Genomic DNA, 25,522 nt, shown 5'->3' with positions numbered 1-25,522 from the left:
CATATAAACGACTCAATGGGTGCAGATTAGATTGTCACATATCTAGTTCAAATGCATATAAACGACTCAATATGATGGTACCGATCCATAATGCAGGGGATACTAAGCTTTCATGTTAGTCCATACAATCTAAAACTAAGAACATTAGGACCATAAATCCCAAAAAAAAAAAAATTAGAATACCCATGTAATGAAAATTAAATTACTAAGTATGCCATAATTCGATGATTAGATAAAGCATTAAGGATACTAATTCAAACAATTATTACATTAGGCATTTCTTCGAAAGATTTCAGATAAATATTGGTTTGAAGCCTTTGTGACTACTTGATTACCAAAAGAAATCAAGCTTATGATTATTCAATCATAAGATTTTGTTAACACTTGACTACCAAAACTTGTTGATTTATTCACATTTTTGTCATTTAAAAATTTGTTTATTAAGGAGATTAACTTGTATTTTCTCTTATTGAATCATGTACAAATGTAAAAGAAAATGACAGTAAACGATTAATTCTTCTTTGCTAAATGAATGCGTTTTAATTCCTTGTATATATTTCTGAAAAAAACCAATTTAAATACATTTTTTTATTACATATTAAGACTATAAAGTGTTAGAACCTCCTTTCTCTCTCCTCAAAAAGTGTATAAATTCCCGCGCAGATTTCTGTTACACATCACTTGAGTTAACCCCAATAAAAAAAAAAACACACAAAAACTCTGTTTCAATAAAAAAGTTCTGAAATTCTAAGAAATCCATGGAAAACAAGAAGATGAAGTTGAAACCTAAAACAGAGGAACTGATTTCTGGATCCAAGAACAAGATTAATCATCAACCCAGAAATACCCACCAATCCCAAGTTGATGGAGATGATATTTCTGCTCTCAAAATCATGAACAAATCTTCAAGTTTAAGCAACAAAGCTTGGAGTATGGCTTCTTTAATGGCGGAACTCCCTCCTTCTCCTTCCTCCTTTGATGCCGATTCACCTACACTTCCTTGTGATTCTTGTCGTCCTTCTACTGTCTTTTACTCTCCTACAAGATTTCAGGTCTCTTTTATACTCCCAATTTATTCTGTTTTTCGATTGTAAATTTGTAGAAATCACTGATTTTCATAAAATTCTGAGTATATTTAACATTTTCTGAGCTCTGTGTTTTTTGTTTTTTTGATTTGGTGTTGCTTTTTTATTCATTAGATAATTTATGATCATCAATTTATGTGGGGTTTTTATAATTATTGTACTAATTTCTTTGTTCCTCTGTTTTTTCCCGATTGAAAATTAGTAGAAAGCACAAATTAAAATGATGATAATATAATTGGTTTATTGTGAAATTTTTCATCTGGGTTTTTCTTTTAGTTTAATTTTGGTTCAGTGTTCTCAAGAATTAATATAAAAATAATCGAATTATATGTTTATCTTTAAGGAAATTAGTATGCTCTTCATCTAGGTTCTTGAGTTTTCGATTGATTCTGCATTTATGTTTTATTTCGTTAATTTCTGATTAAAAATGATGGTATTTAATTGTGTATTTAGGGCATGAAAAGTTCCAACAGTTTCACAAATCTGAAGAAGCAATTTGAATCAGCAAAAAACATTGGATTTCTTGAAGGAAATGAAGCTGATAACTCATTTGACTATGAATCTTCAGTTGGTGTTAATGATGATAATTGTAAAGAAATATTCTCTGTTCCTCCCACTGTTTCTGAAGAGTGTTCTAGTTATCTACACAAGAGGGGAACTGGTTCTGCAAACCGTGAGGAATTCGGAGAGGCGATACCGGTGATTGAAGAGGTACGAGGGGAGCGTAGGCAGAGCCACCGGCCTAAGTCCTACCAGGACTTTTTGGATGAAACTCGGAGCCACAAGCAGAAGGCTGAAATTGATGCAATGAGGAAGGCTTCATATACTTATCTTCTCAGAAAGTCAGTCTGTCACTCTCTTTCTTCTGTTTACTGTTGTACGGTATGCAGTATGAACACTAAAAGTCTGTAAATGATTGGTCAGGTTGACAAAGAAGGAAGAAGCCATTGATGAGTGGGAGTCGAATCGTAGGAAGAAAGCAGAGTTACAGCTAAAAAAGCTTCAGGTATAAACTTGAAACAGATCTCAATTAAACCATAACCAGAATTTTAGCTAACTGTATTGGAAACTGAAACATTACATGCAGCTTAAATAAGAAAATGCTTCGTGTCAAATATAGCTATATACTTTCTTCGTCCCAAATTAGCAGTCACGTCTTTATTTGAGAGTTGAGACCATCCCTAATGACACTGGTGGCTATATTCTGAAATACCACAGTATGGAAAGTTGTATCCCCATGAATCAAATGTGGCCTGTATTAGTTACAGATTTTTTTTTGCATATTATTGGTTAATTAAAGTTAAGTGTGTTTTTTTTAAGCTCAGTCTAACATGTTTTCTGTTTATATGGCACATTCAAATATCTATTGCTAATAAGTGTGTTTCTGGGGTTAAACAGAGGAAGCTGGAGCAGAAACGGATAGAAGCAGTGCAGAAGGTGCAGAAGAAACTTGCAGAGACACAGCTAGAAGCTCAGCAGAGGAAAGCGAAAGCAAGGAGGTTGGCATTGAAGGAAATGGCCAAACATTGTTCACAAATAAATTGACATTGACAAGGCTATACCACCCAAATTCTAACGGATTTGCTTCAGGAAAACAGCAGAACTAGCACAATAATTTCCTTCTGGAAATTTAGCTTTTCATTTTTATAATTTCAATATCGATGTAGAAACAAATCATTTGCCAGTGACAATTGAAGCAAAAAACTTGGGTACAGAAAGGAGCATTAAGCCTGCCTAAACTAGCATTAGAAAAATGTTATTAATAACATTGGTATTTGAATGTATCTAGAATATGCATATTCACAGTATTGGTACATTTACAGTCTTCTAGCAATGTTAGAAGACTAATCTACTTCTACACATTTACAAAGAAAGATAACTTCAATGAGCATTATCTGATAATCCTCCGGAGCCAACCATGCTTTCATTAACAGGCTTTGGCCCCCCACACGAGGTCGAAACGGACTCGAACAATTTTTCAATTTCAGGTGCACACCGAGTGAAGGTACGGTTCCAGAAATTATAATCAGGATTCTGTATAAAAAGCAAAACACATTAATTAAATATAACATTTATGGCATATTCATACTAAAAAGTATACTCCGTATTCACCTTGATTAGTTCAATAAATGTAATCAACAGTCCCCACGGATGTGGCCTGTTAACAATTAGCCTTTCTAACAGTACTCTGGTAATTTGTTCCTGAATGATCTCCTGCAGAAGTTGGTACATGTGCCATCATCAGGAAATATAATAGATAAAACAGGGAGCTAATTTTATCAGCTATATTGCAAAGTGTAGGACAATTCAAATAGCATAACAATTTCCAGAGGAAGGGGATGGATGAGAAAACAAAGAACCCATAATTTGGAATTAGAATTCACAGACCAACAAAAATACTTCATTCAACCAGTTACACGTCAGCAAAGATGAGTTTGGAGAATAAATAAGACGTTAATGTGGAATATATGACAGAACATATTGTTTTGACATCCAAAAGTACATTGGATATGGGTCCAAACTTGGGCTTAGGATTTTTCAAATTTTCTGGCAAAAAAAAAAATTCAATTCTTCTCGGCACTCCTAATAAATAATATGGGGTACCAAACAAAGATTTGTCATGCAAATTAAATCAATTACAGAGCAACATTTTAAAGGTGGGGAAAAATAATACCTGGTGCGCATCAGAAAATAAGTAGAGGAGGATGACGGAGAAGTAATGTGTGTGAGTATTTGGATAACGCAACTGGTTAGCAATTGCATTTAGAAATAGATAGCGGCATTCAGTATCCAAATCCCTAATTAAAGTTTGGAATATATCCAATGCTGCTTTAGCTGCCAATGGATCACTGCTGACTGACTGAGGTTGTGACCGGTTCCGAGCCTGAAGCAGCTGAATTGCCTGTAGCAAAATCAGAGGTAACCTTAAAAGTAACACCACAACACCACTACATATAACAATAATTACGTCACAGAGGACTTTGATCCTACCATAAGCAGAATTCTACAATGACAAGTTGCATGCAAACTACATTTAAAGACTTGAAAGAGATTCTTGACAGTCCACATTACACTGTTTTAAAATAGTCTTCTAATGATGCATATCTAGAATAATTCCCAGAACATTAACTTCCAAATTGTTAGAGGTCTCAAGCCAGAAGAAAACTACCAATTTGCTGGGTTTCAGTTAATCAGACTCCGGAGTCTTTCAGTCATAAAATTAGACTTGCGACTTGTTACATCGAAGATTTTTTTAAAACAACTTAGCTGGAACAAACAGGCCCCTCTATATCCAAAGAAATAGCATCTCTTTTACATTTACCAACATGTCAAATAACTCATAATTCATCAAATGAAAAGCACACAGAACTTGGAACAAAAAAGGATTGGCATACTTGCCAGAATGTGAGATTAGCTACAAAAATATAGCAAAATTTTAGAGGTAAGTTATAACAGGTCCCGGCATTACCTATCATTTTTATACCATAACTATAAAATAAACATAGCATACAATATTTACCTGCATTCCAACATACAATACAAGTGAGTTGATCAGAGGTACATTGTAACAGGTCCCAGCATGGGAAGCCTCACTAGGTGGAAGTAGTAATCTCTGCTTCAGATCACTCAGAAATGGGGATGATTGTTGCCTTGTCTGCAGTGAAAAAAGACAACAAAATTTAGACTACTGCACATAAGCAAATCAATTTAATGAAAGAAAAAAAATTTACCCTGAGAAACTCATCAACGTCAGCTTTCATCTGCTTTGCCTTCAAAGCTGCATCAACTTCGGACAATATACGAGGTGCTTGGCTCATCTCATCCAGCAAATCAATCTAAAAAAAAAAAAAAAAGATTTTTAGAAATCGTAACACATTATAGTTCAAGAAAAAATTGAAGTGGTGGAAGACAAACCTTCAAATTTGGAGTTGAAGGATCCGGAAGTCTCATGTTGCGAGGAAAAGCACTGAGGATTATATTTCGCATCTGTATGCAGCTGGGAGGTATGACATCACAAAAACTAAAATGAAAGTCACACAAGAATTCTGGAAAATCATGCAGCAGCACCAACAGCACTCTCAGAGTTCCTTGGTACAGAAAGCGTATCTTCAAACAAAACACAGAATTTTAATTAAAATGATGCTGATGAGAAAAAATAAAAAAGAACTATTATTAAGGGATCTAAAAGATGCAAACCAATTCTCCCATTTCTGCATTCCTCAAGAAAGGCTCCATGAACTGAAATAAGTCAACCAACAAGCGATGAAGAAAGGGCCACCCCTTCTGAGAGTTGCCGGTAAGCAACTTAGGCATGAAAGTTCTGTGACTAACTAGTTCTAGCCATGCAAAGCTGTAGAAATTTATGAAAGTGTGAGACAGCAAATATGATGAATAAAGTAGTCAGAACTACAATAGTTAACCACAAAAAAATTCCTAGATGACTTGCATATAGAAAATGTATTGGTCCAAAGTGTAAAGAATATATTATAAAAAAAATGGTCCAGATTTTCATGGGAGTCAACACCCATCCACATTCAGTACTAAGCTATGCTAAATCTTCATCACAATCATTATCCAATCATCATGTGCAAGGAAAGCCTCTACCTACAAGTCAACGATGTTCTAAGCATTTATGTTTAAAGTCAGAAAATTTAGCAACAGAAAATTGTTTCAGATTTCAAACCCACTTCACGACGTTAAACATTGTACTCCCTCTGTTCTTAAAATTTACCCAAAATTCTTTTTTAAATAGTCCCTTTGAGTTTGCCCCATACTATAAGTAATGATATAGGTCCATCACTTTACTTTCACATTCATTATGTTTGGTGTCCCACTAATTTTCTCTCTCCTCAACTCTCCCCAATCAAAAATTAACAAATTACACCCCAATGGGACAATATATAGAAGGGGAAAGAGAGGGAGGTGGGGGATCTCCTTTTAAGGAAATCAAAAGACTGATTAAAACTTCACAGGCAGCCAAGCATATTCTACATAGATTATGTAACTTTGAAAATCAAATTAGACTAAAATAAGGTTCATAATAAGTTTGCATAGCTAGCCTTAATCAGCCAATGTCAAGAAATAAATTGAACACAGGACGTCAAAGATTGCCATAAAGGCAGCAAGAATGAAAAGATTTTGCATTTAAGTAATCTTATAGATCTAATTCTCAAACGATTAAATACTATAGTAATAAAATGGCAAAAAGACAAACAGGGTTTCCTAATACCCAAACGTTCAGCTTTTCCTAACCTGAAAGCAGGTACTTTAAGGGGCTGCAAAGCATGGAATGCATTCGCAAAAGCTGACAAAACCTGGAAAAATTAACCACTATTAGTAAATACAAAAGATAGATAAATAATAATAATATTAATTATAACAAAAACCATCCAATTAGATCTAGTTTTGAGGGTGTGTGTGAGTGTGGGGGGGGGGGGAGGGAATGAATACAATGGCAACCATGTTATACCTGGAAATTAACACCATCGTGCACAGGGTCTAACGAACCAAAGTCTAACAGCCAATTAATAAAGAGCCTATAATATGGCCTTGGATTAAAGTCTTCTTTCTTTTCATCAGCATCTTTTTGAATTGATCTCACAGTTACAGCTAAAATCTACAGAGATAAATGATGCAATATAACAATTCATAACAAGATAACAATCCAAAATTAGGGTGAAGAAATACAAGATAACAGCAAACCTAAAACTTGAAGTTAGAATCCAACCTTTGGTAAGAGAAAGAGTTTGCTTGACCCCTGATCCACTGGGCAATGCTACAAATTTAGAAAAATCTTAAGTTAGAACCAATGCTATACAATAAGAAAAGAATGCAGATTAAAATGAAATTACCTTTAAGATTGAATATACTAGTTTAGCATAAATATCAATTGCCAGAAAAGAAGACTGCACTTGTTGAGATGACTGCATCACCTCACCAAAATGTGACACAGATATTTCCTGGAACAGAAGATCAATTATAGATATGGGATTGAATATCACTAAGAAAAAAATAAATGCTCAAGATTGGGAAAACAATCACCAAAAGAACCCGGAAGAAGCGCTCCGTTATGTCATCTCCTCTAAGTAAACCATTTTGATGTAGCTGTATAACAAATCTGATGCATGGAGTATCAGTTCCAGAAGGAAGTTCAGATAACCGATACCACTCTGCAAAAAGTAGAGAAACCTGCACAAGCATTTTATCAAACACTGTAAAATCTAGCTTGTATGAGATCATCTACTAGTTCTACCAATATGATACAATAGAAAATTACTGACTATGAAACATCTCAGCACTAGACCAGGTTATTCGACAGGGTAAACAAATGGGTAAATGTTTAGGTTTAAGTTCATAGGGCTTTTATTGGATTAGGGTAAACTATGGCTTCTTTATTGCCAGATAATTTTGTAAAAGAAATCAGTTGCAATAAAAAAGATTATATGTATAATTTAGTATTCACATGTGCTTATTTTTCTCTCTTCTAAACTTCTTTTGCCTTTTTCCTTGCTTGTTATTGGCTCGCCAGACATCAACCAACAACTGATTTGTAACCCACTTCAGCCCAACCTATTTTGAACAATTATATGGCAAGCCACATAAGACCTAACCTGCTACAGACCCGCATGGATAAGACCCAACCCGCCCAATAACCAGGTCTACTCAGCACAACCTCATAAAATACCATCTATTATAATATGCCAATACAGTATACACAAACAACAAAGAAAACTAATGACTCAGTGGCACAAAACAACTAAACAAGCATCTCCACTCATCTGGCTCAGAATGTATGAATACAGCAAACTAATATAGAAGATGCACTTAGATCCAGCAATCATCTACGCAAGCTTCCTCAGCTATCCACATAACATATCTCCCTCCTAAAGTGTTTTTAATGACGATTAATGGTCAGCTAAAAAAGAACCCTTTGAAGCAAAAGTATATGATGCTTAGCCTTGTGTACAAGTGCCAGTCAGGTTAAATTCAACAATTTGACTTAGCTATTGGTCAGCTAATAAAGTACCTCTTTCACTAGTGTTCCACTGTTTCCTACTGACCCACTTCTTCCAGTACCCCCCTCCCCCCCGATCCTTATTATGAGTGGTTTTAAACTGGCTCTCTGCTATCGTTAACCACTTTCTTTGTACAAGCTTGTGACCATTGTTCCGTGGCCGATAGGTGACAAGAAATCTACACCAAGCTTGGACAGTGACTAAAATAAAATTAATTATTGTAACACTCGTTAGCCTAGAATACGGAAATTCAAGCACCTGCTTCTGGAAACTAGAGGCATCCGGCTCCATTACTTCTACACTGTTGTACTCACCCTTACTTGCCACAGATTGAGAAACCTGTGCAAAATAAAAGTTAGCTTTATATGACATAAAAAGAAATAAAAAATCACAAGCCACCTAAAATGAGGGTCATAGGTTCATCCAAACCTTTTGGTCTCTAGTTTGTCGGTTCTTATCATCCTTCCCTGTACTAGGACTGGTGAGGCCACCAACAGTAGCAGCTGGATTTTTCACCGTTTCAACTAACTGCTGCAACAACTCAGGCGACCCCGGCCTCGCAGCAAGCTGCTATTACAATGAAATCATAATTAAATCCGCATCTGATCATCTGAGTTAAGTAACCTTACTTATGATAAAGGACTAGACACTAACCTTTGCCAGGTTTTCAACTAAATTCTGAAGCTCTGAAATGACCTTAGGTTCTTCTTTCACCAAAGTTTGGAGAAGAGAAACAGCAAACTCAGTTGCAATTTCTGTATAATAAAAAAAACCTCATGAGATATAGATCTTCAGCCACTATAAATAGGAGTATATCAAATACTTACTGTTCCTTCCTGCATCAAGAAGCTTCGCCATATGAATATTATATTCGGCCAAGTTCAACAACTCCCTTCTTATCAGGCCAACAGTAATATCCTTATTGAACTTCCGTTCCTCATCTGAATAAATCAACTGCAAAGAAGATAGCGAATCCAAAATCAAATTAAATTAAAAGCACCCTCCAATTCAATGAAAACTAAAATAAGAGAGCAAGTAAACTGCTAATATTTAATTAATACAACTGGAAGAAAAACAAGTTCACATTAAAAACAAAACCAAGATTAGGAAAAAAACTAATAACAAAGAGATGAGACCAATGAAAAAGAATCACATAGAAAATTACTATTAAGATTTTTTGATGATTTGCATGAAAATCATATTATAGTTACATAAACATACCCAGCTAGTAAGCTCCTTCACCACAAGTTTGCACACATCACGAATTGCAGCTAAAATTGCAAGATGAGCAGCAATGTGCAAACCATTGCCTGAATTCTCATACAAAGATTTGAAAACCTGCACCAGAACATATATGTAGTAAAAAAATCAATGTATGATACAAACATAAACAACAAAGAAAGGAAGATAGATATGCCATCATAGATCACCTTTTGTGCGACAGCTAAAGCAGCTTCATCTCGGTTGCCACATTTTAGTATGATCTGTGGAATCTCTGAAACAATAGGCTGGAAGAAATTGATGGGAAAAAGAAAATCAAAAATGAGTGTTATGCAAGTACAAAAGCATGACTTAAAATTCGATAAAGTTCTATGTACCCGTATGGCATAAATACCTGAATTTCCGCTTCTCTACCATCACTAGAAAGGGCAGTTTCCAACTGTATTCAAAAATGAGGAATTGAAAAGGGTGCCTCAGATGCAAGTTCAACGGCAAAGTTATTATAAAAAGCATCAAACAGAATACTAGTGAAGGCACAATCAAAATCAAGACCAAGAACAACACCAAGCCCAATAGATAAGCATGGAAAGCAAAATCCGATAAACCATGCCATTACTTCTGCCCAATTGCACATCAAGACCAATATAAGACAGTAAACACAATTTATAATCAGATGTATGTAACACTCGGTCTTTAGTCTTTACAAACTAGAGCCATGTAAGCTGTGCCTTAAGTAATGAATGCACATACGCACATAAAGATCACATCAACATCATCCTCCCATGAGCTATATATAAATAGACATAACAGGACTTAGATAAGAATGACTACTGCATGGGTAATATATATGACCTTCAATGCAACTAACTGGTATTTGTCCAGCACATCTCCAATAGTCAATGAAGGTTCTAAGAGACCAGTTCCTATAGGCACAGATCCTTGCGGTGGTGATTGGGAGGTTACTCCAGGATCCTGAAAGCACAAAAATGGTCAGTAAAGAATATTGTACTCACAACAGCACAAAAACAAAAAAAAAATATAATTAAAAAAAATTAGCATCACCAACCTTCATACTTGCAGCTGATTCAACTGGTAGTGCTTCCATGGCTGACACACCAGAAGAAGACACCGGGGTTGAATCATTCTCAGAGCGCTGAGAGCCAACACTTTCAGAAGTTCTTATCTGACTAAGAGCAGCAGTACTGCCATGCAAGGAAAGAAGCATAAATGAGTATCAAACATAGCTACTAGAGGCAGAAACAATGTAAAAAATTGCAGGTCCACAATAGCAGCTGCTACAAAATTAACAGCTGGTCTATTAGCCATCATCAATTTGGCCGAGTCAAGAGCTTATCCTAGATATTTTGTAAATAAAATCATGGACTAAAAATTAGGGCTCAAAATGTTATTTTACATAATCATAGAAGTATTAATCAGCACCTTTAGAAGTTAGAAGAAAATTAAACAAATATTGCCCTAGCAAAATATAGTATGTACTTCCTCCGTTCCAAATTAGATGACACACTTGAATTCGGCATGCAAATTAAGGAGGAAAGATATGGAAAGGCAATTGACAAAATTATCAAACACCCATCAACCCACTACCCAGCCCACAGACTCTTCCTGACAGACTAATTTGTAACCACCAATTGCGCACTCCTCAACTCCACCACCAGTCACAACTGCTACATACCTATTTAAATTAATTTCCTATATTTCCACCATACTCAACTGCCTAACATACGATTCAGACATCCATTTCTTGCTCATATGGCTCCCGACTTCCCATCTTTCCCAACCCATGCATATTTTCTCATAAAAGGAAGCAAAAGTAGCTTCATATATTTGTCCACAACAATTTCCAGAGATCAAGATTTTTTTGTATTTTGAAAAGCTGATATCCAAACAGAAATTCATCACAATATGAAGAGCATGACCAAAAAAAAAAAAAAAAAAAAAAAAAAAAAAAAAAAAAAAAAAAAAAAAAAAACCAATTTAAACATCCCACTACGTCCTGAACTCTAAATTGCAACGCACATATACATTTTCGCATTTTGAAAAGCTTTAAATCAGTATCAATACAAGCAGTATAACTTGCAATGAACTTACATTTTAATGTCCTGCATTTCAACAAGAAGATAGATAAATACCTAAGTATCTGTGAAGATGGTTCCATTTCATCAGAAACAAGATCAATAGGCTGAGCACCCACACCAAAACTAGTATTCCCGAGTCCAGAGTAGATATTTGAACTTAGCTGTCCTGAAGATGCACTGAATGTGCGCGGGAAGCTTCCACCAGCAGGGGAAGGAGAAGGAGAATGAGCAGCAAGCGTACCATTAACACTTTGACTCGACTGTTGGTTCTGCCAGGGAAGCCGCACAAAATCCTGCCAAAAATAGAGAGCCAATTAAAAACCTATCCACAATACACTTAATGTCAAATAAAGTCTATAAACAAAAGTACAATATGCAAATACCAGCAGCAGCTGATACAACCCTATCACAGTAGAATGTGAAGAGTGTAATCAAACTCAGTGCCATACCTCATAAACACGTTGCTGGGAAAAAGACAAGCGCCCAGGGGTAGGACGAAGAGTTTCGGGCAAGATACCCATTGCACCTTGTGCATATATATTAGCATCATATATTGAGGAACCAAGACTTTCTCTGTGCTTTCTTCTCAAGGAAAGTTGTTGTGAGATTTCTGCATCAATTGTTTGTACAGCCTATAGCAACAAATGCAGACCCTTTGGTAAGATGAGCACAATTTTCTAATGACCAAATCCATATAAAGCAAATAAAATTCCCATGAATATGAGGGAGGCTCAAATTCCAGATCCGATCACCAAATTATCCCCCAAGACACCCCCCCCCCACCCACCCCCCCCCCCCAAAAAAAAAAAAAAAAAAAAAAAAAAAAAAAAAAAAAATATATATATATATATATATATATATATATATATATATATATATATATATATAATTTAAACCTGGCCTTTGTCAGATAGTAATCCTCCCCAGTCAAGGGGGATAAAAAAGTATATGTGACAGGATATAAAATAGAGCATCACTGATAACAAAAGACTATTGGAGGGCTCTTATCGGCAGAATTAATAACAAAATCCAGAACTTCACTACTGCTGGATACTCCATCTCGCAACAAATCGTCACTCTAGATAGCGACGAACAAAAGTAATCAGAGAAAGTATTACAGGAAACCCTCAAACATAAAGGTTAATGTTAACCAACAAGTTCTCCACCAATCAACATTATCCAATAAAGGAGAGAAATCACATTCAAGAAGCTAAAATCTTAACCTTCTCTTGTGCTGCTTGTTCAATCATTGCACAACCCAAATCAAGGTTGTCATTGGTCACGAGCTGTACATACTGTTCTAAAACTTCACTTCCAACATTTACTCCTTGAAGCATATTACGCAGCTGACTAGTTATTGAGCCACGCAGAGGTTCCTGCAGCAGTAACCAAACTCTTGGACATCAGGTTCTTCACAGCATATATATAGCTAATGATGAAGATCTCTAAAAACCAGCTACATTAATAAGCTTGTTGACACCATATTCACACATTTTACAAAGAGCATAACAGGACATCGCACCTTGCAAGTCACATGAGCTAGACTTCCAGAAAGACTAGCAACCATCAAATGCGCAGCATTATATATGCGACTCTCATCTGACTCCAAAGCATAATCCTGAAAAAATAACATTTGTCTAATTTAATTAGTAAAGAAAAACTTACCAAATAGACCTTAGTGACTAATCAACTAGGTAGTATACAGAACCTTAATAACAAGCTCCTTAGTAGTTTGAGTAGCGATGGAAACACTACGCTGCACTATACCAGGCACAATTTCTTTGATAGCTCTATCCATAGCAAGTGGAAGAACTCTGCAGTGAAGTCAATTCACCTCAGTAAGTATCAAATAAAACAAGGTAGTTCTAGAAATGACAAAAGCCTGAGAGAAGGGAAACCAGACCTCTGGAAGTGCACATGTAAGCCCATATTATTCAGCTTTGAATTCACGACGACATGTGCTCCAAGGCTAGGAATTGAAGGGGGTAACTGTAACATCAAACAAGACACACTTAATAGCTAGCAGCTATGTGAAAAAATAGGTAAGATGTTGCACATTTCAGTTGCTAACAAATTGTAGTCAGGTTGTAATTTATCTCCAAAAATTTAGATATTATTTTCTATCAACTCATAGCCCATTCCAGCCTGAATAACATTTAAAGAAATTGGAACTCAAGCCAGACAGCCAGACCGACTTTGAGGTTCATTTCTGTTGGACGCAATTCTTTTTGAATTACATAGATTGCATAAGCCAACACTAATATCAGTGAGTCCAAATATCATTAGTAATGTTGAAAGCAATAAAGTGTCTCCATACCTGAGTCATGCTATATTGAGATTGAGATCCAGCAGATTGGAGCAATCCTTGAGCTGAAGGAAGCTGGTCAGAAAACCCCATACTACCACCCTTATCATCCTCAGCAGGAACATACTGAGTCGTGAAACACAAGATATTAGACTGACAAACAGACTATCAGCATGAACAAATTGAGTGAGAGAGAGAGGGGGAGAAGGAGGGGGGGGGGGGGGGAAGTTAAAAATATTCATGCACAGACCGGAGAAATTGGAACAGGAAGCTGAGGTTTAGGAGGCGGTTCCATGGGCTCTGGTATTGCCACTTGATCTTCAGAAGAAATTGGTTGCTGTGGTGCTACAAACTCTTTGTTTGAAAAATCAGGATTTCCTTCAACTACTCGCACACGATCTCTTAAAAGAGAAGTAGGGTTCACTTCTTTTATCTGAACACCAAGATTTTTAAACAGCACCTAAAAATAACAGCAGCAGCCAACAAGATAAACACAACAGCAACTGCATAATTGCATTAGAACAGCAATAGCTTTATAATAACAAATGAGAGCAGATAGCAGGCATGAACCTCAATGTCAAATTTAAGATTCATCTTTAGGTTTGGCATCGCATAGATCTCAGTAAGCAAGGCAAGAATACCCATTGTCCAAGGATTTGGAGGTTGATAAGCTAGACTGCTTTGACATGGTTCCAAAATCTAATACAATTGATTGGATTCAATAATTCAGTATATATTTACAGATTAAAATAATCAAACAGAACTAGGGAGATAATATACCTTAGACGTAAAAGGAATCACAGCAATCATCAATCCTTTCTCGTACGCCTGGAAGAAAAAATCACATCCCAAAAAATATCAAATGCCAAATACAAAACAAAAGTTTACAAAGAGAGGAACCATGGAAGATTGGAAGCCAACAAGATCTAGCGATACCCATCCAACAGAAAGACAGTATATATAAGTTATAATTCTTACAAAGCCAATTTACCTCTATAATCAAAGATTTAGGATCAATATCACGAGCCCTAAGAACTTGATTTCGACCAATTGTAAGTTTCCCAAGCCAGCTTCCCAAATTTTTTAGCAAAGAGCGCTCTTCAGAACTAGATTTTATGAGCTCAGAGCCTAAAAGAACCTGAAAGAACAAATAGGAAACTTCAATTTTATTTTCAGAAGATGCACTCAAATAATACCCATCAAACATCATCTCCAGCTGTTAACCTTGCAATTCTCATATGTTTCCTGAACAATTTCCTTATACAGAGCTTTTGAATTAATCTTGTCCAGAAACTTCAGATACATTTCATGAAAGTTCGGTTCAATGCTAGCTCTGCAAAATTAATTAAAAAAAAATTATAATTCCAGTGGATATCCATTATTAAAAAATAAAAAAATAAAAATAAATAAATAAATAAATAAATAAAATAAAATAAAATAAAATAAAAAATTGAATAAGCACCCAGAAGTACAAGGAAGAAAATTTGCAACCTTTTCATCACCATATATTGTGCAAACCAGGGATAGCATTCCTCCTTCAGAATTTCTGAAAATTCTTTGGCCTTCGCATCCATAGTAGAAGCAGAGATATTGTTGAAAATGAATGAAATTTTGTCCTGAGCCTCAGATGATGGAGCCTGATTGAATGTACAATGATCAGATAAAACAATACTTTCTAATATAATAATAAATAAAATAAAAACATGTAATGAGGTGCATAGGTGGTGCAAAAAAATATAGCTTGAATGAACTAATTAAGCAAATTTTCCCTTTCCATCACCAGTCGAATTTTAAAGACTGATTGAAAATCACAGTGATAGTTGGACAAAGTGTTCCAGATGAAATTAAAGGCAAGAAAATAAGCTCAACTAAAGGAAATTTACCGAGGACGGTCAGAGATAGCCTCCCCATATAAACAACACCACCAAGAAAATTCAGTAAACATCTAATTGATTAACTGATACAGTGAATAACTCAAACACCCAGGGGGGGGGGGGGGGGAAGGTTTTCCCTTTGAGAAATATAGCCCCACAACAATGCAGCACAACAGAGAAAGCTATGCAGCAACGATGGTGCAACCTAGAATAAAAGAAAAACTTGAGAAAAGAACATAAGCCAAATAGCCCATTGTTCAGCTACCTATAAAGACCAGAACAAGGACACGAAGAAAGCAGCTCTATTCTAAGAAACAGTATTTTTTTTCCCAACTGTCTGCAGGTTCAGATATACAACGTCCTAAACCAACCAACCAACCAGGCAAGCCACAACTCCTGAAGAGCAAAGATATAATTTCAGTACCTCTATTGGTGTTTCTCTTCGTTCTGAAGCAGCAAGGAGGGTCTCTATATTCAATGCAGAACCAAACCCTGAATATAAGAAAATTAGCAAAATAAACATATAGCAATTTTTTCCACGAATAAAACAACATATGCAAGATTATCCAGACACATCACTATAAAATATATATTTGATAAAATGACATTACTGGCATTAGTAACTCCTCGGGTACGAGCATAGCCTTGAGAGGATGACAGCATTCCAGGTGTAGTCAGTGGACTCGGAATCTGTTAAAGAAAGTAAAAGATTAAACTATGTCTTATCTTGATAAAATATTCACTGGTATTATCTGAAACATATGTACCTTTGGAATGCTAACTGCATCAGCTAAAGTCGTTGCAGTAGATTGAGCTGAAGCAGCTACTAATGGCTTTGTGAAGCTATTCATACTTAAGGAAGCTTTATTTCCATCATCTACCTGCACTGGGGGCCTAGGTTGGATGGGTGAAGGAGAGGAAAGTGGCTGCCCCAGCTGTGTAGTAGTCAATCCAGTAATCTGCAAATTGACCATGATTATTAATGCGCTTTTCAAGCAAAAAGGAATATCTAATCGAGCTTCATCCCATAATAAGAAACATATGTTTGACTATTTTACAGAATGACTCTCTTTAGTACCCAAAAAAAAAAAAGTTCACATAAGTGTTTTGAAAATATCCTATCCAACAGTTGACTGGTATGGGTAAAGCAGCTGAGTGGGGCCAGCCGGAGCCACCCCCAAACCCTGCCTCAGCAAGAACAACAATGGGAGCAGATGCTGACCACAAAAATGTTAAGAATTGAGATGCTCAAATCCAGCTTAATTAACCATAACAATACTACTTGGAAGGTATAAAATTGAACGTAAGAGATTCCCTTCTGTTGAGGAAGACTATAACAGCATTTAAATTTTTAAGATCTTCCTTGGAAGAAAGACAGAGGGAAAAAAATATAGCATACACTCGAAAGGCAATATTATCTCACATCGGTAACTAAATACAGTCATTAAAAGTACAATGCACTTTTTAAATCAGCTTCATAACACTAAACTTTAGGACATGTACTCGGTGTATAGCAAAATAGTTAGGGTTGGTGTCAATGCATAATAACTTATTAACTATGACATTCAACATTTTAAATAGCCCACCATATAACTCAAGTGCAGTCAGCTCCTTATCTGCTACCATCATTGAATTTGAAGTAAATTCTCATACAAATTAAAAAAGCCAACAAAGGATGACACAAACCACAACAACATGACTAGGTTCACTTTTACCTCGTTGCCTGTCGTTCCCAGAGAAGTAATATTAAGTTGGTCAACAGGACCATTTCCACCATGAGATTGCCGGGCAAGAATTCCTTCAATAAATACAACTAGGTCTTGATGAGTACCACGAAGATGGGATATCTGCAAGATATGATTGCAATATTGGGGCCACTCATCCAAACGATTGACAAACTGCTCCAACGCTTTTGTACCAAACGTAAACATCTGTTGCACAAAATCAGACTTATAATTTCCAAAACCAGCACAGGGAAGCATAGGAACGACTGACCTAAAAAGAAAATAAAAAAAACCTTTGAATCTGCAGGCTTCCGTAAAGCATCCAAAACACAACGGAGTGCAATACCAAGTGTCAGATGTGTTACTAGCTGATGCTTGATGATAGAGCCTACAGCAAAGTTACTGCATCAGTATCTTCAAACTAATGGAGTAAAAATTAAAAACTAGAAGCCCATACCAAGGATAAAGTTATACCAAATAATACAGCAGCAATTCCAAGCTGTCTCTCGGGGTATTTTGGGAAAAATCTATACTCTTCAAACAGATTGGCAATCATGCATTCGAAAATAGACAGTTCCCTGCAACTCCATACATGATTTTTGTTAAAGATTATGGTCGAGCATCAATAGTCAGTCCGTAGCAAGAGTAATCACATCATCATTACACTTATAAGCAACCTTACACTCTATACTCTATAGTATATAAATATCTTTCAAAAACCAAAAATAGCTTCATAAGCAAAGAAACAAGAAAAATTAGATCCTAAACATGCAAAATGTATGCAAGAAAAAAGGGGGAAAATACAAGATGCTAGTGTTATCCTCAGAAGTATCACCTCCTCTGGACAAATGAGGGATAAGAGCACTAATCCAAATAAGATGACAAAAGATAGTGGCAAAGACAAAAGCAGACTTCAACTCCAATAAAGTGCAAACTCCAAAATACCCAGTAGAAGTGCTTCCTTCTCAGCATATGCTCCAATTTACATTAAGAGATTATAAGAGTAACAAAATAAAGCAGAAACATACACAGTAGAAAAGGGAAACAAATTAGAAAGATATTCTAATCTACAAAACCAGGTCTTTTTTTAACAATAACAATAATAATTAATAAATAAAAACAAACATGCCAATTTCCAATTACAAAGTTTGCAAAAGGGCAGGTTTAAAAATCAGAAAAATAACTAGACCCGTGAATGCTATTAAAGATTCCTAAAAACCAGCAAATTACCTCGAAGGATAACTCTCACAAGTGTGTAACCAATATTTCTCCACATCATTAACTATATAAAATTGTCAATCGATGAGAGAAGGTAAATATATCTAGACCCAAACAAACCTAACTCCAGATATCAAGCATCGTACGATCAAGGAAAACCAGGAAGCAAATATACACAAGGAAAATGCTCACAAGGAACACCAAGAAGAACAAACCCTCACAAAAAAAACAAAGGACAATAACCAAGAACAGATGACGAAATACAAGAAAATAAAATCTCTTATCAATTTCACATAAAGAATGCACTAATAAAATTAAAAATAAATAAATAAATAAAAAAAAAAAAGAGGCATATGAAGATACGTCTAGCTAGTACCTTTTGTCAGGGGATTCTTTGAAACGTGTAAGCATTAGGACCATATCACCAACAGTAATCTGTTCAGAAAACATGTGCTGGAAATAGGAATTTGCCTCTGCATCAATGTCAGAAGGCATATTTGAGGAGGGTGAATCAGCAACTCCTTCATTCTGTGGAGCCAAACTGCCATTCATCAGAGATACATGCATTTTTTCAATTTCATCACACAGACTTTTGGAGGTCACTACGTGGGCCTTGGCTTGAAGGACCTGCAAAATGACCACTTTTACTACTAATGACACACACACACACATACAAACACAAACACAAGCAAAGACCATAACAATAGACTAAATAAAAAAATTAACCAAGCATAACCTTCAGGATGACCAGAGCACTCCGGGAGCCAGGGTTAGCAGACGAAACAGTTTCATGCAGCTTGTCAGCATTCTCTTCAGATATTGTTTGGCTCTGAACCTCTTTAATATACTTGAAGCACTCCTGCAAGGCACCATTGTAAATATAACTCCAGAGTATTTGAACATCTTGAACTAATTCAAGAACAGTAACATAAGGCTAATCTCACATTAGAATCATTAAATAACAAGAATTAAGCATGAAGTACCGTAAAAAAAGTGTCTTTGCTTGTCATTAACATATCATTCAACCATCTCTCAAGATCCAAAAGCTCTTTTTGAGAAGCAACTGCCGCAAGTTTGATAGCAAAAGAAAAAGGAATCCGCTCCAAGACTTGGCTGAGAATCTATAAAAGCAACAAAAAGATAAATGAGCAATAGACAACCTCAAAATACCTGTACAGGCCTCTCGATAACAACCATACACTGAAATCCATGAAAGGAATTAGTGGAAATATCACTTTGCTATATTATTTCTCCAAAGAAAATACATATTGCTCAATTATGATCTTTCTCAATTCACTGACATGATTATCCAGTACCATGTTAAAGTAGAAAGCGAAGTTAATTATATATAACATACTAGCAGACTCCTTTCTGCAACATAAGATCAGCATCCAGTGGATGTGAAGAACTTTAATACACTATACAAAGAGAACAAAAGGATATAAAAAAACAATAATAAAAAAATAAAAAAATAAAAACAATAATCAAATGTTCAGAATTCTCAAGCACCTTTAAAAGTTATGAAATACTAGATAAAATCTTTTCACAAGTATACCTTGGTTTCCTGGCAAACATCTAAAATCCTGTGAATGCTGTCTGATTCACTAGCTAGAACATCAACAAATCCACGTAAAACCAAATAATGGTTGATGTGCCAGAGGTCAAGGATAACTCCTTTTCTGCCAGCATTAGCAATTATCATCGGTAAAACAGTAGAAGCAACTTCATGCTGAAGAAGGTTATAAGATGTCTGCAATATAAGAGAATAACAAAAACTAAGATAAGGACATGCAAAGGTATCTGTAGGAGGCTTCAGAGTTCAGACATCTAAATCTACTGGCAATAACACAAGGAAATAGTTGGAAACAAGCCAAATTTCAGCATCACAATAGCATAGAGGCTATCAGACTCACAAAATCAGGAACACGAATTGATTAAATTACACAAAGAAAATAATTTAATCACGCTGTTAACATGAGACAAACAATCTTAGCAGCAATTCAATAGATCCAATCAAAAAGAAATCTGATTCATAGAGCAACTAAATGTGTATCACACTCAAAGGCAGAATCTTTGGTCAAAAGATGTCTTGTCATGACTCATGACTGATGATATAGCTTTTAAAGCAAAGTTAATCAAAAAATTTTAAAAATGTGCGCTAATAATAGTTAATGCATACATGTAGAAAAGAAGAGGGCATTACATGGATTTGTGCTACCCCAAGAAGTAGTACTTCAGGGCAGTGTTTCAGTGGGTATTCAAGCATTGATTGAATTGTAGCAGCATGACCCCTCTCAGCCAATTGGCACAATACATCCACAAGATCAAGACACAACCATGCATAATTGGACTGTCCAGGTTGAGATTGTAGACCGTGGACTGAATCAACATACACCTACAAGAGAGTACCGTGTCAAAATCTGCAGAATGAGATGCATAAAGCAATAATTACCAGTGTAGCACAGTATATCTCACCAGTTGCCTAATAGAATGTGCAAAGGTAAATAACTCAGGTGGCGCAGAAACTGCATACTTAAGAAAGGAAAGTTGCCCCTCCGAATTCTTCCAAACTGACCCGCAAATAGCATGGAGAGGGAAAGAATCCTGAAAAAATATATCTATGAGATATAACACTACTAACTGTGAAGGTTACATACTCAAGCCAATTTCACGAACTTCCTCTCCATAACATGACTTACCTGACAGGCATGCTTGTAAATGGTCATGAAAAATGTGAAGGCGTTCTCATTAGGAATATAGAATCCTTCATGGTCTAGATTCTCCATAACACCTGCCCAGTTGGTTTCAGGTGCCTGTACAATAACATGCATGCAATACAAGAGCAGCATTAGAACATGATGGGCAATTTTGTACCACAATTCATGAGAACATAGACTTCCTAGACCGGGCCCTCCTTTTACGGATTTATGCAGTTGGAATCAACAAGCTGAGAACTCAAGTAGGGGGGAGGGGGGTTAAGATCGGGATACGAGCATCAAACCATTGATCCACACCTCATCATTAACAAATAGAAAACATTAAAAAAAAAAAATACTGAATAAAAATGAATCACAGGTTTGCTAAATTCAACCCAATAAAGTGAAGTATGTTCTGGTAATTCAAGAGGTTTGCTAAATTCAACCCAAAGAGAAGCTGAATAAAAATCAATCACAGGTTTGCTTAATTCAAGACGCTATTTGTCATTGGACATGGAAGCTTTGCTGTAACCCCCAAAGATATTTGCCCCTTCCAATGGAATTAAAAACGTAAATGATTTCCCCAAAGACCATGCAAAAAGTATATTTTGAGTGACAAGTCAGTCAAAACTTGATTCCCATCATCACAATTCCAAACATTACACAAAAGTATATTTTGAGTGACAAGATTTCATAAAAATATTTAAATATTTGTTATAGGTCATATAATTCAACCCTTCCACTAGAAATGAGAAATTTACAATCCCCACCCCTCCTTCCTAGTAAAAGTTCAAGATACAATTTGATTGTATTACAATAATATTTTCAATGCGTTAGACACTTAGGCTAAGTTTAGTTCACGTTATTATTGCTTACCCTGAACTTATTTTTTCTAATCAGACCTAAAGTAAGTAATAGTCTTAGACCCAAGGAATGATGTGATAAGTTGATAACCCGTAACCCCGCCCCCAAACAGCAAATAATTTTTTTAGTGTTACTGCATGCAACACTCAGGTTATCATTTCTATTTTCTACTTTATTTGTGTGAGGGAGCAATAAGCATAATGCATATTAGATACAGTTTTCAAAACAAAAAAAAAAAAAAAAAAAAAAAAAAAAAAAAAAAAAGACTAAGGGCCTTCACCAGCAACAGCACCACATGAATTTATATGCCTATTTTTAGTGAGGGATACATATAATATAGTTATAGTTCATCATGTTTGCAAAAATTGTTTGCTGTATTTTATTTCTATAAAAGTAAAAGATATCTTTTAGATTAATGAAAAGGGGATTGTGGCTTGAATCTCATTCAGTGCACAGTCTGTGCACTAATTTTGGTATTTGGTAAAAGGCCAAAGTAAAGTACCACAACCAAATTCGTTCATAATTTCAGCATAAGCAGTAGAACAATGATCCTGGACCTAGAGTGTCCTCGTACTCCTTAGAACAGAAAATAAACTCGCCAAATAGCCAAAGCAGCAGACCATAATCTTTCTCCAAATTGGACAGTTAAAATACTTTTTCAGTATGCTCAATCCACATCTAAAGAGAGTATGATATTCATATTTATTCTATACAGCATCCATATGACTCTTGCCAGGCTCTCTGTTTGTTATAATTCTTATAAAGCACTTTTCCAAGCAATCTTTTCAACCAAGCACTTAATGGTAAATTTTCAAATAATTCTCTCTACGCCAATCTCCATGGTAAAGGGGGTCTTAAAACAAAGACTACAAAATGCATCCTGGAAATGGATCCTATGATTGAGCAAACTATAAATTTAAATAAGCAATAAACTATGACCCACAAACTATAAGTAAACAAGAAATTATATGAATGCAATATCATCAAAGGTCATGCATGAATCAAAAAAGATATGAAGGCATTATGAATAACTCACAAGCTGTTTAATTGTCTTGACAAGGATATTGACATCCCAGGAACTGAGATATGGGAGATCAGACAAAGGATTGCTGCCAATTGCCGATAGGAATGATGAGAATGTAGTTGTGTTATCCTCAAGACCAGCATGAGAACGGACAACGATGCCCAGTATCCTAGCAATGCTTGCTTCAGTTAGGGGCATAAAAAGAGACAATATTTCCTTGCATTTTGAGGCACTCATCGTGCATCCATAACCTAGTTCTTTCATGACATCTGCCATACTAATCTCCTTCTCCATTTCAGCAACAATGGTATCAAAGTCATCTACATTAGAATCATAGAATAAATCCATGCTCCTGCAGTCACTATCAACATAAAGAAAATCATAAATTGCCCTCCAAGTAAATAAACATGAGAAAATGAAGACAAAAATGATATAAGATAATGACCTGAGGAACTTGGTATCGTTCAGGTCATCTGGGACCAGGGGAGCCAAAATCAATGGTACACCCTCTTTCAGAGGCATTAAGCTCAACATCTGCGTAAAAGTATCTACATGCTTTGAGAGGCCCTCACATCGATGAAGGAACATGAAAATATTCTGGATTTTTTCAGTTGATTCAATTGTGCTGGGATTGGCAAACAATCCCTCAATCTGAGTCATGCAGAAATTTGTCCCTGCATGCAACAATAATTGCTTTACACGTTTGAAAAAAATATAGCAATTACCAAAAAAAAAAAAAATTATAATATTGAAACAACTAAATTTATCAACAGAAAATGACAGCATACCAATCAATCTAGCATCAGGATTTTCAGACTCCGAGAATGCGAGACCAATGGCGATTTTTTCAGAAAGTGAGAGACCTAAAGCATTTGATAAATCATCGAGGAATCCATCTCTGATTGTGAACTTTCGAAGAGACTGACAGAGAACAGTACTGAAATTTGGTTTATCCAAAATAAATCTAAAAACTGAGGAAATAACTGGGTGCAGATGAACTTTCTTTGCATCTGTCCCATGTATATTCATAAATTCCAACAAGCTCTGCAGGATCAATAAGCTTCCTTCTAAGCCTTGTTCAGTGAACTGTTCCCAAAAAAAAAAATGCATTTCAGCACAAAAAGTATGATCTACAATAGCAACAAATATCAGCAAAAAGCATCCAAGTTCACAGACTTGCCTTCAGCTATTTAACCTACAATACCATGAAGTTGAAAAATGTGTGGGGAAAATATAAAGTATAGAGGAATAACCCAATACTTTAGAGGGCTATATATCACTCACGAGTTTAATTAACCAATCTCACAATAGTTGTAACATCAGATCTTTGAGCAAACACTATCAACATGAATTTCGATTTAGAATTCTAGTATGAAAGTTCAAAGAGAAAAAATATCCCTATTAACCACACATCATCTTTACTCGACTTTAATAACCAATGCCCAAAAGTTAATACTAATTTATGGCGAAAACCACTTTGCAATGTCTAGCTCTAACCTCAATAGATAAAAGTTGAGCTGAACCGTAAACCAACTTACTTTTCTTTATAACTGCAGAATTTCAACCACCATCTTCACATTTTTCAATCTATATATATATATATATACACTCCACTAATTCAGATAAACCCAAACTCCCACTGAAGCTCAATTAATCGCAAAAAACTAAAACCCAAAAATGTGCAAAATCCCTAAATGCAGAAACCACAGTAACAAGCTCAAATCTATCATCGAGAATCAATAAATTCAAAGAGAAGCATCAAAGTCAATCAAATTAAATCATCTAGGGTTTTCTCGGTATCATTCAACACAAAAAAAAAAAAAAAAAAAAAAAAAAAAAAAAATATCCCAAAATTAAAAAACAGCGAATTTACATAGATAGAGTAAAAAAAGACCTGACAAAGCTCTTGAAGCACAGAATCAGAGTTGGATCCATTCAAGCTTTGCAGAAGGAATCGGACATGGCTGGCAACCGTGGCCGAAAATTCCTGCATCGCAGCAGATTGAAGGAGAAATCAAGCGGAGTTCTAGGGTTTCGGGAGGAGAGAGATTTGGGGTGGAATTGCGGGAGAGAGGAAGAGAGAGAGCAGGAGTGAGGGAGAGTCTCGAGTTTCGAGTGTTGGTTGGTGTTTTCTTCAGTTTTTGTTGAATCAACAACGCTATAAAGAAGAGAGAGAATATGAATGTATGAATGAAGGTGTAAAAGGTTTGAGGAATGGATTGTGGGGTGGTTTTAAAGAGGGCACGAGAGTGTGGGTTTAATGGAGTATTTTAGGGATGGCGATTTGGCGATAGTCATGTCGTTTCGCTTTTTATCGCATTGTTGGACCTCGCGATAGCAAGTTTTTTTGGGTTGTGTTTTGAAACTCGAATTTTATTTTAGCGAAAGGTTACTGAATT

General features: G+C 35.7%; 2 protein-coding genes across 5 annotated transcripts; one reads left to right on the top strand and one right to left on the bottom strand.

Moving 5' to 3' along the window:
• Positions 1-345: 345 nt before the first annotated feature.
• Positions 346-2,657, top strand: LOC110721507. The gene is made up of 4 exons (XM_021900674.1): positions 346-1,052; positions 1,539-1,927; positions 2,010-2,091; positions 2,484-2,657. Exons 1-4 carry the CDS (start codon positions 759-761, stop codon positions 2,628-2,630), a joined length of 912 nt encoding a protein of 303 aa, XP_021756366.1. The 5' UTR covers positions 346-758; the 3' UTR covers positions 2,631-2,657.
• Positions 2,658-2,790: 133 nt separating this feature from the next.
• Positions 2,791-25,471, bottom strand: LOC110721506 (CCR4-NOT transcription complex subunit 1-like). Of its 4 annotated transcripts, none has more exons than XM_021900672.1 (51): positions 25,018-25,471; positions 23,912-24,209; positions 23,569-23,797; positions 23,136-23,475; positions 21,239-21,352; positions 21,015-21,143; positions 20,743-20,934; positions 20,095-20,289; positions 19,523-19,660; positions 19,276-19,398; positions 18,916-19,166; positions 17,796-17,899; positions 17,615-17,709; positions 17,313-17,528; positions 16,365-16,556; positions 16,209-16,287; positions 16,022-16,089; positions 15,215-15,360; positions 14,948-15,056; positions 14,715-14,861; positions 14,504-14,551; positions 14,294-14,422; positions 13,974-14,183; positions 13,736-13,849; positions 13,322-13,407; positions 13,127-13,232; positions 12,941-13,036; positions 12,642-12,794; positions 11,868-12,050; positions 11,473-11,711; positions 10,389-10,524; positions 10,175-10,294; positions 9,717-9,761; positions 9,532-9,609; positions 9,323-9,439; positions 8,929-9,055; positions 8,756-8,856; positions 8,531-8,671; positions 8,360-8,440; positions 7,128-7,274; positions 6,938-7,045; positions 6,814-6,861; positions 6,556-6,702; positions 6,339-6,400; positions 5,283-5,436; positions 5,001-5,192; positions 4,817-4,921; positions 4,606-4,740; positions 3,760-3,987; positions 3,198-3,299; positions 2,791-3,119 (listed from the first exon to the last, which is right to left on the bottom strand). In XM_021900672.1, exons 1-51 carry the CDS (start codon positions 25,114-25,116, stop codon positions 2,967-2,969), a joined length of 7,155 nt encoding a protein of 2,384 aa, XP_021756364.1. In that variant the 5' UTR covers positions 25,117-25,471; the 3' UTR covers positions 2,791-2,966. The 4 variants fall into 4 exon arrangements, with proteins under 4 accessions (XP_021756364.1, XP_021756362.1, XP_021756365.1 ...); XM_021900670.1 differs by having other exon boundaries at positions 23,136-23,484; positions 25,018-25,469; XM_021900673.1 differs by having other exon boundaries at positions 8,531-8,668; positions 25,018-25,469.
• Positions 25,472-25,522: the final 51 nt, after the last annotated feature.

Source organism: Chenopodium quinoa, unplaced genomic scaffold (genome assembly GCF_001683475.1).
Source record: "Chenopodium quinoa cultivar QQ74 unplaced genomic scaffold, ASM168347v1, whole genome shotgun sequence".
NCBI lineage: Eukaryota > Viridiplantae > Streptophyta > Magnoliopsida > Caryophyllales > Amaranthaceae > Chenopodium > Chenopodium quinoa.
Note: the sequence above shows the minus strand (reverse complement) of the source record. Positions and strands in the feature narration are given on the sequence as shown.

Bases quoted from the DNA above. Each gene is read 5' to 3' on its own strand.
- LOC110721507 (XM_021900674.1), top strand. From the start codon at position 759: ATGGAAAACAAGAAGATGAAGTTGAAACCTAAAACAGAGGAACTGATT. The intron at 1,053-1,538 runs GTCTCTTTTATA...TTGTGTATTTAG, and splicing joins ACTCTCCTACAAGATTTCAG to GGCATGAAAAGTTCCAACAG. The intron at 2,092-2,483 runs GTATAAACTTGA...GGGGTTAAACAG, and splicing joins TACAGCTAAAAAAGCTTCAG to AGGAAGCTGGAGCAGAAACG.
- LOC110721506 (XM_021900670.1), bottom strand. From the start codon at position 25,116: ATGCAGGAATTTTCGGCCACGGTTGCCAGCCATGTCCGATTCCTTCTG. The intron at 17,900-18,915 runs GTACTAGCTAGA...ATGGAGTTGCAG, and splicing joins AAAGAATCCCCTGACAAAAG to GGAACTGTCTATTTTCGAAT. The intron at 4,741-4,816 runs GTAAATTTTTTT...TTTTCACTGCAG, and splicing joins ACGTTGATGAGTTTCTCAGG to ACAAGGCAACAATCATCCCC.